This window comes from Bos javanicus, chromosome 17 (assembly GCF_032452875.1).
Source record: "Bos javanicus breed banteng chromosome 17, ARS-OSU_banteng_1.0, whole genome shotgun sequence".
Lineage (NCBI taxonomy): Eukaryota > Metazoa > Chordata > Mammalia > Artiodactyla > Bovidae > Bos > Bos javanicus.
The window spans coordinates 69021447-69035785 of NC_083884.1; the positions used below are offsets into that span (position 1 = coordinate 69021447).

The window sequence follows — 14339 nt, forward strand, 5'->3', positions numbered from 1 at the left end:
TCGAGCACCCTCTCGCCTACACGTGGGAGCCGGCTCTGATGGCCTTGCTTGGAAACCGTCTTCCCTTCACTTCCCACAGGGCGCCCTCTTCCAGGGCACTCTGAACAGCATATGGAAAAGTCCCCACAAAGTCGTGCAGACTCCACAGGGGCGACACATTCCCACTTATCAAGGAGCTGTGGGCACTTCCCTGGCCATCAGTGGTTGGAACTCCACGCTTCCACTTCAGGGGGGCCTAGGTTCGATCCCTGGATGGGGAACTAAGATCCCACAGGCTGTGCAGTGTGGCCTAAATAAATAAATAAATAAAAGAGGACCTGTGATGTGCCCAGCCCTGTGCTGTGTGCTCACTGAGGCCCACAGGGATGAAAGGATTTGCTCAGAAGGATCCAGCAGGAAAGAGGCAGAACAGGGACTGGAACCCAGGACCTTGGGCCACTGAAGCCGACCTTCTGAGAAGCCCATCTTCATCAGGGCCTAGAAGCACCTCAGGAGGAGGTGAGTCGGTGCCTGTGGCCCTGTGGGAGCGAAGCTAAGACAGGAGCAGGCAGCCCAGGGCCAGGTTCCCCAAAGACTAGTAAGCCAGAGAGCTTGGGCTGCGTGTCAGCCGCTGCCTGACCTTGGCCCCAGGCTTCTCCCCATTCTGCCTGATTCCAGCCCCTCCCTGGGGTTGAGCGCCATGGACCGTGTCCAGCTCCAGGGGTGTCTGCTGTGGACTCCTCTGGCCCAGCCATCGGGTCAGTGCACTGCCCATTAATCACGGTCTGTCCTGCCCACCGTCTGTCACTTGTTCCAGCTTAACTCACCTTCCCAAGTCCTGAGTTGGGGAAGCTCTCATCACTCCATGCCTCATGCACGCTGGGTCCTTGGTGGCCACTGTAAGACCTTGCGCATTGATTCCGTCAACCGCCTGAAGGCCGTGGGGTTCTACAACCACCAGGACTCAAGGAGGCAGCACAGGGCTTCAATAATGGTCTTCAACTCATACCGTTGTGGGATGAAATGAGATGATACAAAGAGGAAAACAAGACAATCTAGGAAGGCTAGCGGGAGGACTAAGTTTGTACATATAAAGTGATCTCGGTTTCTATGCAAATAACCACTGGTTATGTAGAAGGAAACGGAAACCCACTCAGTGTTCTTGCCTAGAGAATCCCATGGACAGAGACGGGCAGGCTCCAGTCCATAGGGTCGCAAACGGTGAAGTGACTTAGCATGCACCCACGCAGCCACTGGTTAACAAAGGCAGGTGTGTGTGTGCGCACAGCTAAGTGTGTAGAGAGGTGTTTCCTAGCTCTGTCTGCTCTAAGGGCAACCCTATGAGCAACAAGCTCACCCAGCACCCAGATCTTGGTTTCTGATTCTGTTGTCCAGGCTCCCTGGAGAAGGCTGGTGCTAGGGTTGGAGCAGGACAAGTAAAAGATGAGGTGGAACATCTCATAATATCAGAAAGGAAGGAAGTGCTCAAAAGAGACCAAAGGATGGAATTCCCTGGCAGTCTAGTGGTTAGGACTCTGAGCTTCCACTGCAGGGGACATGGGTTTGATCCCTGGTCAGGGAACTAAGATCCCACAAGCTAAAAAAAAAAAGAAACCGAGGGACGGGGGTGTTAAAGGGACACAGAGCTTACTTGAAAGAGCTCCCAATGGCCACAGCTTAAAAAATTTAAGCGATAAAATAAATAATGCACTTTTGGATTAAACCCAAATTATGAAATAAATATCCATGAATCCAAACTGGTATAAATGATTGAGTGAACACATAAATCCAGGAGAAGAAACACATTTTCCTACAGAAGAATTCCAAGTATTTTCTGTAGCTGTCCCCTGCCCCCATGCAGTGTAGGCTGCGCTTCGTGACTTGCTTCCCAACAGAGTGTGGAAAGGGGAGGAAGCAGCTTCGTGGAGGAGACGGCTGTAAACACTGCCTCGGCCAAGTGACGCAGTGTGGCACGCGGCGCTAAGCCGTGGTGAGGGCGCACACCCCTGACGTGACGTGACCAGAAGGGCACCTCCCTGCTCTCTGTCCGGAAAACCTAGAACCCCAGGCTAACCGTGGGGAAAACGCCAGACAAACCCAAGTTGAGGGACAGTCGATGAAATATGTGACCAGCACTCCTCGGGACGGTTAAAGTCATGACACAGAAAAAGTCTGAGGAGCTCTCGCAGACCCAGGGAGACTGAGGAAACGCGACAACCACATGGAATGTGGGGTCCAGGGACACAGCAAGGACGTGAGTAGGAAAACTAGAGAAACCCAAATGAAGTCTGGGTTCAGTTTTTAAAGTACATGTTACATAATTTGTAATTTACACTATAAATATTCCTATTCTTTTGTTTTATATATTAACAAATATATATTTACATCATAAACATGCATATGGAAAAGATCCCATTCACAAAAGGAACCAAAAAATAGAAAATACTCATGAATCTATGCGAGGGTAATGTACATGCAAGAACTTTTTTTTTTTTTTTTGGGCATGCTGTGCGGTTTGCAGGATCTTAGTTCCCCAGCCAGGGATCAGACCTGGGCTCTGCCAGTGAAAGTGCTGAGTCCCAACCACTGGGCCCGCAGGGAGCTCCCCATGCAAGAAGACTTAAATGAAGGAAACTTAAAATGTTACAGAGACATAAAGTATGAACAAATGGAAAGGCATCTACTCCTACATTTGGATATAAAGACTAATATTACTGACATCATTATAAAGGTGTCAGTTCTCCATAAGTTAATATAAACATTTGATATGATCCAAATAAAAATAATACATCATTCAAAAAAGATTCGTTCTAAAGATCAAATGGGCCCCAAAGGGTGAATAAGAGGGTGCTATAAATTATAAAAATATAAAGGAACAGTATGTTAGGTTAGGTGGTTTTAAAAACACATTGTGGTCAGGTTAGGGCTTTCATTGCCATGACCTGGGTTCAATCCCTGGTCAGGGAAGATCCCGCAAGCCATACAGTATGGCCCAAAAAACCCCAAAACAAACACAGACACCCACAATGGCCAACATATAGACAAATTCTCTGGTACAGAACAGGGCCCAGAAAAGCACTCATATACATGTGGAAATTTCGTGTATGACAGAAATGACATTTCAGATCTGTGTGGAAAAGACGAATTATTCAGGAAATGGTGTGGAAAAAACTAGGTAACCATCTGGGAAAAGAGAAAGTTGGATCCCTACCTCATTCCTCACATAAAGCCCAGAAGGAACAGGCTCAGAATGCAAAAACGAAGACGAGACAGGGACCGGGAACAAGGACGCAAGGAGGATGACGCCCCCAACGCAATTCCAGCATGGAGAAGTCAAGACAGCAGCAAAACCAGAACCAGGACGGGAGGAACAATGGCAGACCAGGAAGAAAAGCACCAAAAACCGGATCAAAAGGGGCAAAGGAATAGGAAACAGCTCATAGAAAAGGACACACAAAGGCTCAAAAACACAGGGACGGAGGCCTGTTTAAAAGACAGTGAGACGCCATTTCTCACCCGACGCCTGAACACGCTGCAGGACGCCACGCGTGTGAGAGTGTGGGGGACGGGCGGCTCCTTCCTGGTTGGTGGGGGTGTGAACTAGAGAGCTTTTAGCAACAGCTAACAAGATGATGAACACACCTACCTTCAACCCAGCAATTTCTGTCTGAGGAATTTACCGACATGAAAGTGAATGTTCTTTGCAGTTATCACTTGTGCTAACACCACCAAAGACACAACTCAGACGACTTCACAGCAAGGACTGGTTCCTCACGGCGCCGCCGTTCAATGCAAAACCACACAGCTGCTATAAAAAGGCATGAGGCTGCTCTCTACAATGGAACTAATAATGGAGAAGTCTGCAAGATACGAGTATGGTGCAGGTCATATTATACGTCACTGAGTCTCTCTGGAGGGTAACACTAGTCCTTTCAGGGAGGGGTATGAGGAGGACTATATCTGATATATATACTGTATCTCTTGTATCTGTCTGCCTTTTGGATTTTGAACCATGTGAATACATTACCTTTTCAAAACTAGAACTAAAATGTAAGATGTGAAATGTTTATACCCTCTGGTCCAGCCATTCTGGGGCTGGATCCAACAGCTGCACTTGGGTCTAGGGCCAAGGAGGTCTGTAGGAAGATACTCACTGCACCTCTGCTTGGCGCGGAGAAGGAAACAACCAGAGAACAGCCCCTCTGCATAAGGAATTCCAAGGTGGCTGTGCTTGTACTGATAGGTGAATAGAGCCCAGTGCTGGTAGCTCCAGGGTGTGCTGCTATTTACTTAGTACCTCCCAGGATTTGCTTTATAAAGGCACAGAATCATTCCTGGAAGACCAAAATGTAGCAATGAACTTTGCCTCTAGGGAGGAAAATAAGACCAGAGGAAGTGTGGAAGGGAGAACTTCATCCTCTGTGTGGCTGAACTTACCTTGGTCCAGAATCACACTCTATGAAACAAAACACTTGTGAAGATTAAAAAAAAAAAAAAGTACAACGAGGTCACGTCACAGGCCTGCGCAGGGTGTCGGGTCAGAGAACCCGGCAGCCCCCGGGGTGCTTGCTAGACCCTCCTGAGTAACTGGTTGCTGTGTTGAATTCCCCAGCTGGTCACGAAGGCTCAGTGCCCTGGAGAGTCTTCTGCGAGATGCCACACTGCCCCCTCCCTCAGCCCCGAGGAACATCGAGACCTGAGAATATGGAGGCCTGAGCACATGCAGACCAGGGGTGCATGTGAGGGGTGTCACCGGGGTGAGGGAGGGACAGGGAAGTGGGAGGGGGGCCGAGATCACGCTGAGTTTCCTCCCATAACCGCCCGAGGCCCGAGCACACGAGCCTCAGGTGTCCCATGAGGGTCCACGGGCCTCTGTCTGGCCAGGCCAGCCAGAAGGTTTCAGCAGCACTTCCCCTCACCTCGGGCGGGGTCCTGGGCCTCATCTTCGCCCGCCCTGGGGACAGGGGTGTGCTCCCAAGCCTGGTGGGAGCTGGGCCTCAGCAGGTCCGGGATGGTGGGTGACAGGGCAGGCCAGGGTGCGTCCATGGCCACAGTTGTGGGCGCCTTCTGAGCTGGGGACTTTTGGGTAGGGTGAGAACTGGGGTTGTCCAGTCAAGGGTCTTGGCTGGTTCTAGACTCTGGGGTCCCTGGGCATGGTGGTGACACCCCAGGGGTCAGAGGTGGGGCAGTGGAGGGCCAGGCACCCCTGCTGATGCCCCGGCAGCTGGGACAGCAGTGTGTCTGGTGCGGGCAGGGAGTGGCTGGGGCAGGAAGCTGCTGAGGGCCGAAGGCCCAGCAGCCACACGGCCCTGAGAACCCACTGGGAGCTCTGCCCACGGAGTCCTACCCGGGGTCCCCCCCAACACCCTCGGTAGCCAGGCCACTGCCAGGATGGGGGGACATGAGGGGTATCCCTGGTGGGGGCCGGGGCAGCCGCTGCAGCCGGCCTGGACATGCCCGGTGCTGGGCCTTCCTGCCAACCCTGGGAGCCAAGGAAAACCAGAATGGACTCAGCCCTCGAGCATCTAAAGGCATGACGGTGTGGGCTGGGGTGGAGCTGGGGTCAAGGGTGGCAGAGGTGCTGGGAGATCAGCAGGCAGTGCCCAAGGACAGGAGAGAGGCAGGGAAAGGCGCTGTCCACAGGGCCTGGCGGGGAAGGACAGGAGAGAGGCAGGGAAAGGCGCTGTCCACAGGGCCTGGCGGGGAAGGACAGGAGAGAGGCAGGGAAAGGCGCTGTCCACAGGGCCTGGCGGGGAAGGACAGGGGAGAGAGACAGGGAAAGGCGCTATCCACAGGGCCTGGCGGGGGCTGACAGCTGAGCCCTGGACCCTGCCCAGAGCAGCCTCGGGACCTGAAACACTGGTCGGGGACACGCTTGATGTCATCATTTTTATTCACTTTCTGTTTCTGAAAATAAGAGTAAACATACAATATATAATTTCTATTTATATATACTAGGCATCCTTACTGTAGAGCTCAAGAAAACCAACCTTGACCACTTGGAGGCAGTTTTTAATTCTGACACTTGGTGGAGGGGAAAGAAGTGTCCATGACTGCCAAAAGCAGAATCTTTCTTTATTATTAAACAGCAGTAACAGGAAAACCTAATGCTCCGTGAGACACAACTGACCCTGGGAGGCCAGGAGGGGGCCCCTAAGAACCCCGGAGAGGAAGCACCCCGCTTGCCCAGGCACCCCACCCCTCAGCTCCGTTCACTCCAGAAGCCCCGGGCACACCAGGAATGTTATCACAGGCAGTGACTGTCCTCACGGGCAGGGGAGCGGGGTGCACATCTGCCAGGGGTCTGCTGGGGGCCAGAGCCGTGAGGGGCTCGGGAGCTTCTTCCTGGTCTTCCCTGAGCGGCTCAGCGGCTGGTGGGGCGGGCAGGCCCCGGGAGCCCCGGCCCTGACAGAGCAGCTCTCCTGGCACCCAGGGGAACCCACGCACACCAGGATGCCTGCCAGGGCCTGTCCCAGGAGGGGGCAGTTGGCAGGGCCTTGCCACCAGCCGAGGGAGACAGGGCAGAGGGATCCCGGGCTGGGAGCCTGAGGAGGCACTGCGGGCTCGCCCTCAGGTCAGGAAGAGCCGGAGAGGAGCCCTCATTACCCCGTGCAGCTCCTGCTGCCACTCTGGCTCCTCTGGTGCCCTCCTCACCTGACCCCAAACGTCAGCACGATGGAAATAGGAGAGTCCTGGGCACAGGAGCACCCCGAGGCCCTGAGCGGGCCCTGCAGTCAGGCCTGAGAAGCCGGGGGGTGCCAGGAGCCTCGCTGGCCCCTCACGGGGGAGGTGCTGCCACCTCGCAGGGGGCTCCGAGGAAGCTGGGGTGGGTGCTGGACGGCCTCAGTTCTTCAGGATGGTCTCGTAGGCCTGGTACACGTGCTGGGACACCTCCGGAGCTCGGCACTTCAGGGACAGCTGTAGGGGGACAAGGGTGGGAGGCAGGGACCCCTTATTCCTGGGGCTCCTCTCCAGGCCGGGGAGGGGAGCAGATGGCAGAGGGTGGGGTGCACGTGGGGCCCGGCGGGGCGGCAGCAGCGGCTGGAGCAGCTGTGCAGTGCCGGCGAGGGGGCGGCCCCGCAGCCAGCCAGGCGGGGACCAAACAGACTGCAGCCCACAGACCTGCTGTCCCGGCCCCCGCAGCCGCTGCAGCGTGAGTCAGAGCCCAAGGCGGCCAGCCCCATCCGTGGAGGGTGGGGTCCCTGAGGACGTTCGGGGGCCAGGAGGGAGGCTGCGGGGGCGCTGGGGGGTGGGGGGATCTTTCTGGTTTCCTGCACAGGAAGCAGTTGTGTCAGATCTGGCTCAGCTCTAACCGCGAGGAGGGCTGGCAAGCCCAGTAGCAGAGACAGGCTCGCTGCCCCTCCTGCCAACGCCGTTGCTCTGAGGGCCCCGGTCTCCTCTGAGGGCTCTGCGCACACAGCCTGTGGGGAGTGCAGCGCCAGGCTGGAGAGCACAGGGCGTGGCAGCGGGGTGGTCTGTCCCCCGGCCTGCAGCCTGCATGCGTCTGCCCGGCTTTGGGGAGCAGGGGGGCGAGGCCAGGCCAGGAGGTGGGGTGTGCCAGGAGTGCCTGAGAGGACGGGGGAAGAGGAAGAGAAAAGCAGTCCGCTAACCTCCAGGTCCTGCACCGCCGGCACCGGCAGGGAAGGTGGACATGCAGCGACCAGACACAGGGAGACGGAAATTACCACCACCAGCCGCGGCGCCCATGCTGCCAGGGGGCCGGGGAGCAGCGTCGGGGGTCATGCCTGCCCGCTCGGGTGCGGGGAGAAGCCAAGCCTGGGCTCTCAGGGGCCGGGACACGGCGCAGCCTCTGGGAAGCCTCGTCCTTTCTCTGGGAGAGGGGAGCCCAGGGGCCAGGGCTCCCTGAGCTCAGGAGAGCTCCTTCCCAGTACCAGGTGGGCCTCATAGGGCCCGATTCTAGTCCATTTCACTGTTCAGAGACCGGATTTGGTGCCTTATCTGAGACACTTGATGGGACTGAGCTGAAGCTTTCTAAGGTCAGAATCCTGGTGCTTCTTCACACCAGGGTGGATGCCCCACCCCACCCCACCCCACCAGGGCCGACCCCAGCCCGGGCAGGCATGCGGGCAGGAAGGCAGAGGCCCCGGGGCTTTAGGCGGGAGCGGGCGCCTCACCGTGAAGCTGGGGTTGCCTGGCTGGATGCGCAGCTCGGCTAGCACCCAGATGCCGTTGGTCAGCTTGAGAGACTGGTAGAGCATGTCCTGGCCCTCCACGTTCCTCCTGGCCACAGTGAAGATGTTGCTGCTCTGCAGCCGGCTGCTCACGGCCTCTGGGGGTCACAAGGTCAGAGATGGGGGGTCTGGCGCTCAGGGCTGGCGTCAGGGCACAGGGCAGCATGGACAGGCACAGGGCTCAGGAGCCCTACCCGCGTTGAGGGGGCAGTCTCTGATCTGGAACTGGGCCTCGTTCTCATTGGGAATGTCCTTCCACGTGGCCAGGAACATCTGCCGGTCTGCAGGGGCACAGGTGGGACCCTGCTCAGCACCCTCATCGGGAAGCGGGGCGGTCAGGCCCTGCACCCGAGACCAGGGTGGCTCCGTCATAGCCCCTCCTGCTTCCCTCGGCCAACTCGGAGCTAGTGTTCTGCGGGGTCCCTCCCTGCTCCTGCCCACGTCCAGCCTCCGGCCCTGGCACCAAGCAGCCCGTTCACTGGTCCCAGTGATGTCATGGGCTCCTGTGGTGACTGCTGAGGAGGGCCTAAACCCTCTGGGCACGGGACGTACCTTCCCGCAGGTTCCCGCTGGGGCCCAGGGGTGGGCATCAGGTGTGATGCGTGGCCTAGGGCCCCTGCCTCGGGGGGCCCGTGGGATGACTGTCTAGAGGCTGAAGGTCAGGCTGACAGCAGAGCTGGCCAGGCAAGACCCTCGGGCCCTGGGAAGGTGTGACCCTCCCTCTAGCTCTGCAGGGGAGCCAGTGACTCACGGACTCCATCCATCCATTCTAGGGACCCCAGGGGTGCCCTCAGGACTCACCCATCTTCCCGTCCTCCACAAAGAGGATGTGGAGCGGGTACAAGGTGCTGAAGTAGAAAACGTCTATGTTGTTCTTTACGGCCACCTGGGAACAAGAGAGGCCCCAGGTCGTCCCCTATGCCTGATGCCCACTGAGGCCCCAGGAAGCCTCTGCTCCTGTGAGCGCAGCTGAGCAGGTTCCCCAGAAGCCATGTCCATCCCCTAACCGGCCCCCGGCCTTCCCATCCCCACCCGTCTGTGCCTAAGAACAAGACTCCACAGACACAGCCCTACGACAGAGCCAGCCAGGCCCCAAGGGCTTCCCTGGTCCTCCCCAGGGCACGTGGGCAAGGACCGGGTGCCTGGTCCTCCCTGGGACGCACCTGCAGGCTGTTCAGCGGCTCTGTCTTCATGACCGAGCCCGCCGTGCTGAGAGGCAGGGAGATCTCCACAGTCTGGGTGGGGCTAAGCGGTGCGTGGACCTGGAGTGGGGCGGCGGGGGCCAGGCCAAAGCTGGGGAGAGAGAAGCCCCGTGGGGATGGTGGGGAGCAGGCGCTGACACAGGGCAGGCAGGCTCCTGGGGCCCCGGGGCCTGGCAGCAGCGGGGGAGAAGGCTCTCCAGCGAGCCAGCCTCACCCCAGACCAGACCCAGGCCAGAGGGACAAGTTCCTGACCCCACTCCCAGGCTTCAATGGCCCCGCAGATGGAAGAGAACCTGGGCTAGCCAAAACCCGTCTCTGCTCCCCCTTCTCCTCTGGGGGAGGCACCGGGCAGGCCCAGGTCAGTGCGTCCTGCCCTGCCCTCCAGGAGCCCCATGTCATACCAGGGGCCTAAAAGCTGCTTCTAACCTGAGAACTGTGACTGCTCACGTCTCAGTAACCAACCCCAGCCTCCCAGGAGGGACGCGACCATCCCAGGGGAGGCACTGGGTTTACTGTCTGGGCCAGAACTGGCTGGATCACACAATGGCCACAGAGCTTCTGGAAAGCCCTGCCTCTTGGTAAAGTGGCATGTGGGCAAATCAGAGGGCACCAAGAACGTGAGAGATGCCCGGCCACTGGAAGATAAGTCACCACGGTACCGACTGGAACCACGGACTGAGCACTCCCTGTGCCCAGGCGGGGCACCTGAAGTCCTGTCCTTGTAAACACAGTGACAGGTACACAACCTCCTGTCTTCCAGGACACAGAGACTCAGGGAGGGGCGCGCCCAGACCTGGGTGAGCGGCGCTGCTGAGACCCAGAGCCTGAGCTGCCTGACCTCAGCCTATGTGTTGCCCACTGTGGTCTCAGACCCACCTGGGACGCAGCAGGGGACACCGTGGGGACACGAATGCCATCACAGTGCCTCAGCACTCCTGGCTCTCCTGGGAGCCCGACCTCTGTCGACCGTGACCGTGGGTGAGGCATTCACCCTCTCTGAGCTCAGGTATCATTACCTGCTTTGGTGGTTTAGTCACCAAGTCCTGTCTGACTCTTGCGACCTCATAAACTATAGCCTGCCAGGCTCCTCTGTCCATGGGATTCTCTAGGCAAGAATACCGGAGTGGGTTGCCATTTCCTCTTCTACCAAAGAAGGTTAATGGCATCAACCTCACTGGGCTGTGAAGGGGCTCAAGAGAGACAAAGACTCCTAAAGTTCTCGACACAAGGCCTGGTACCCAGGGAGCTGGCCACACACCATAAGTTCACTGTGAGCGATGATCAGGAGCACTCCTGGGGGCCTGCAGGGCTCCCTGAGGGAAAGGAACAGAGTGCCCACTTCCCTAGTCTGACAGACGGCCGGGAAAAACTGGCGCACAGGCTCTCCTTGAGGAAGCAGCCCCTTCAGTCAACTTCTTAGAGGCTCAGTTTGCTCATCACCAGAGCCACTCAGGAAGAAGGGTCATCAGCAGAGGCTGCCTGCGTTCCCCAGAGAGCCCTGGCCTAGCTGGCCGGGTCCAAGGAGGCCTTCCCCACTGATCCCCAGTGCAGGGGACCCTGAGGGCAAGGCGCTGGGAGTGGACGTCGCTCCCAGAGGTGCTACCCACTCCCTGTTTGCCTTCTTCGAGACGCCTTGAGAGGGGAGCTGCTGAGGTCTGGAGATTTTGTCAGGGAAACACCCCCCTGGGTGCTGGGGAAAGGTAACACTAAAGGGAGGTGCCTTACCCCCCAGCTCCCCACCACTGACCTCGGACTTTGGTGCCCACAAAGAGAGGTCACGGTGAGGAAAATTACTGCCTCAGAGAGAGCTGGCCGGAGCTGCAGTTGTGAGGAAGACCCTCCTCCAGCAGAAAGCGGGGCCAGCCCGCAAGCCCCAGCACGGGCCCTCGGCAGGCAGGCCTCGGGGGCTCACCTGTTGCGGTTGAACTGGATTGCGAAGTCAGTCATGACCTGCAGGGCCTTGTTGGTCAGCTGCAGGTCCATGGAGATGGTGCCCGCTTGGCGGGTGAAGGTGCCCGAGATCTCCAACCCTTTGGCCTTCATGGCTGGCAGCCAGACCTGAGGGGAAAACGATGGGGAGGGGGCTGCCACAGCCCCCACGCCACAGCCCGCCTGAGGCTCCTTCCCCTGCCCCCTTCTCTCACACCTGAAGGGGGCTCTCAGATGGACCACACCTGCCTGGACCGCCAGGGGATGACCATGTGAGCCTCGGGATGAGAAGAAGGACCCTGCCCGGCCTGCCCGGGGTCCCCGCCTCGGGGTGGCCGACTGCTGGAGCAGCACGGGACAGGGAGGCCTCGGTGTGCCCAAAACCTGACCTGAGTCTCTGGAGGTCAAAGCAAGAATACTCAGAGGAGGGCTGAGGAAGGCGGAGAGACAAGCAGGCCCCACCAGCCTCCAGATGAGCCCAGGAGACTGAGAGCCCACGGGTGCCCGGGGCCTGGCCAGAGCCAGAGGACCCCGGGTGGTCACGGCCTGTCCTCCTCGCAGGCGGCAGGGCTGGCCTTTAACTGCGCCAACAGGCCTGAGCAGCGACAGGACCCGGGAGGACCTCTCGCCTGGCAGGCCTTCCCTGCCTGCTTGGCTACCCTTGTCCTCGGACACTCAGCTCCAGAGCCACCTCCTCCGGGAAACCCTTCCCCAGTGTCCTTGTCCGGGCTCTGCAGCAATGACAGTCTTGCAGATAAACCATCTCCTCTGTGCCCGGACAGCGCTTCGAGGGGGAGGGCTCTGCTTTTCTGTCTTGCATCCTTGGCTCGGAGCTTGGTGTGAGATTTGTATTTGGGGAACATTTGCTGAGTGAATGGCATGGATCAAAGCCCTGCCCAGGAGGGACAGCCACGGATGCTATCCTGTGGATGCGCAAACGTCTCTCTGGCTGCCATTCTTACCAGGACGCCTCAGCCCACCTGAGGCCAGCCTCCCCAGGGGCCCTGTCAGTGAACATGGCCATGGTCACCCAGCCCAGGTCCCGTCAAGGTCACCTCCTCCCCCGACACCACGTCCTCCACTCTCCCCTATCCACAGGCACCACCCAGGGGTAAGTCACCATCAGAGCCCCCAGGTAAGATGGGAGCCACCTAGGTAGCTGCCCAAGTCTTTTTTCTTTTTTTAATTAATTTATTTTTTAAATTGAAGAATAACTGCTTTACAGAATTTTGTTTTCTGTCAAACATCAACATGAATCAGCCATAGGTATACACATGTCTGCCCAAGTCTTCTATTCCCAGTTTCCAGAGCAGCCAGAGCCATCTTTAGGAAGGCAGATCTCGTCACGGCACCCTGGAACCCTCAGTGGTGCGATGCCTCCACTGCCCACGGCCTCCCCATCGGGGTGCCCTCCCTGGGTCAGTGTGCATGGCTCCTCGGGCCTCACACACACACACACACACACACACACACACACTGTCTCCTCTGCTTGGACAGCACTCCCCACCCCCATCCCATCCTACTTGCTAACCTGCTCATCCTTTGCTCCACCAGACAAATCTGGACAGAATCTCAGGGTTTTAGTCGTGAGCTGTGACTGGGAGCACAGAGAGCACTCAGGGCCCCAGGGTGACTGCCCTGCCCCACCCCTCCACCCCCCAGGCTTCCTTCCCAGGTTCTTCAGAGCTGGCACTATCACCGTCCTGAGTGGGATATCGTGTCTCCTGGTCACTGTAGGCTCACGGAGTCCAGAACTGTCAGCCCCTGCTGGCTACAATTTGAGGAACTTCAAGTTCTTGTACATATGACAGCCTCACCCTCCTTGACCAGGAAGGGCTGGGACTGCAGGCAGGACAAACGATTTGAGGTGGTCACAGTGCTGTGAGAAAAAGGTAGCCTACACAGTCACTACTTCTGGACGGAGAGCACACCCACACCCTGTGACTAAGGTAGCAGGGGAAAGTCCTGCCCACGTGGAAAAGGACTCCCCCAGGCAGCCTGCCCTGATTACTCCTATCCGGTGATCCCTTCGCCTCTCCTTCCAGCTGATACAGTCACCAGGTCCTCCACTAAGACAAAGCAGCGCTAATACATGTTAAAACGGATACACATGCAGAAAGCAAGCTGATTCTGACAACCATGGCACCTAAGTAAGTACACGGAGGTTCTCAAACACTTTAGGATCACCTAAGGGTCGTGGGCAGGGGCTTTGGTGCCACAGCCCCATATTCACTTCCAGACTCTCGTCACTCATCAGCTATAGGACCTTAAAGCACTCAGATTCCTCAACCAGAAAACGGGAGCGCCAGCGCCACGTGGCTGCTGGGAGGGCTCTGGGCTGGGGCTGTGCCACGTTCGTGTAGCCCTCCACGGAAGTGCGAGGCCGCTGGCACTAGACTTGCTGCCTCCTGGGGGCCCCTTAGGCCCAGATCCTGCAAAAAGGTGTGGCTGGGGGCTCTGGCCACTGCAGTTTGGCAGGCATAGCCAGGGAGGCTGGGGCAGGGCAGGTGCTGGCTGGCAGCTCCCCTCATCATAAGGGACATGTCCCTGGGCCCCGAAGCCCTGCTGGTCCTGGTTTGGGGAGGGGACCTTGGAAGAGAGGGGCGCTGGCTGACAGTTGGGAGGCTCAGGCCACGTCCGTCCCCTCTGGCAGTTTCCTTGAGGACAAGGGCCCAGCCCACACCACGCTGTCCTCAGCTCTCCTTCCCTCGCCTGCCCTCGCCACTGCCAGCCAGAACCCTTCTCCCCACCGCCCCCACGTCCTGCCAGGCCTCCTTCCAGCCCAGCGCGTCTCCACCCCTACAAAGCTCTCCTGTCCAGCCACCATCAGCAGTTGACAACTCCTCATGGGCTCCTGGCTTCTGCTCTGCCCTTAAGTTTGGCCTCCACACAGTGGCCAAAGCGCTGGCTCTTTAAGCTTCGTTTCTGCTTAAAAACCACTGTGCCAGGATGGAGAGCAAAGTCTCAGAGCCGGGGCCATGACCTCGCCAGCTCCCTGCCTCCTCAGCGCGAGTCCAGCCAGGAGTCTGGAGTGGGG

General features: G+C 58.1%; 1 protein-coding gene and 1 non-coding gene across 10 annotated transcripts in view; both read right to left on the bottom strand.

Annotated features, from left to right (window-relative positions):
• Positions 1-5854: 5854 nt before the first annotated feature.
• AP1B1 (adaptor related protein complex 1 subunit beta 1) overlaps positions 5855-14339 on the bottom strand; it is a 48279-nt gene continuing 39794 nt past the window's right edge. For 3 of the 9 annotated variants that reach the window (XM_061385274.1, XM_061385271.1, XM_061385272.1), the window contains 7 exons: positions 11520-11699; positions 11286-11431; positions 9335-9464; positions 8973-9057; positions 8366-8452; positions 8122-8269; positions 5855-6913 (listed from right to left, as the gene is read on the bottom strand). In XM_061385274.1, coding sequence (XP_061241258.1) covers positions 6823-6913; positions 8122-8269; positions 8366-8452; positions 8973-9057; positions 9335-9464; positions 11286-11431; positions 11520-11699 — 867 coding nt within the window. In that variant the 3' untranslated portion in view covers positions 5855-6822. Of the gene's footprint in view, positions 6914-8114; positions 8270-8365; positions 8453-8972; positions 9058-9334; positions 9465-11285; positions 11432-11519; positions 11700-14339 lie in introns of all 9 variants that reach the window. The other 6 variants (XM_061385278.1, XM_061385276.1, XM_061385279.1 and 3 more) reach the window with 3 other exon arrangements.
• Positions 10763-10859, bottom strand: LOC133229292 (small nucleolar RNA SNORD125). The gene has a single exon (XR_009730526.1). It is a non-coding gene; the product is annotated as a small nucleolar RNA SNORD125 (small nucleolar RNA).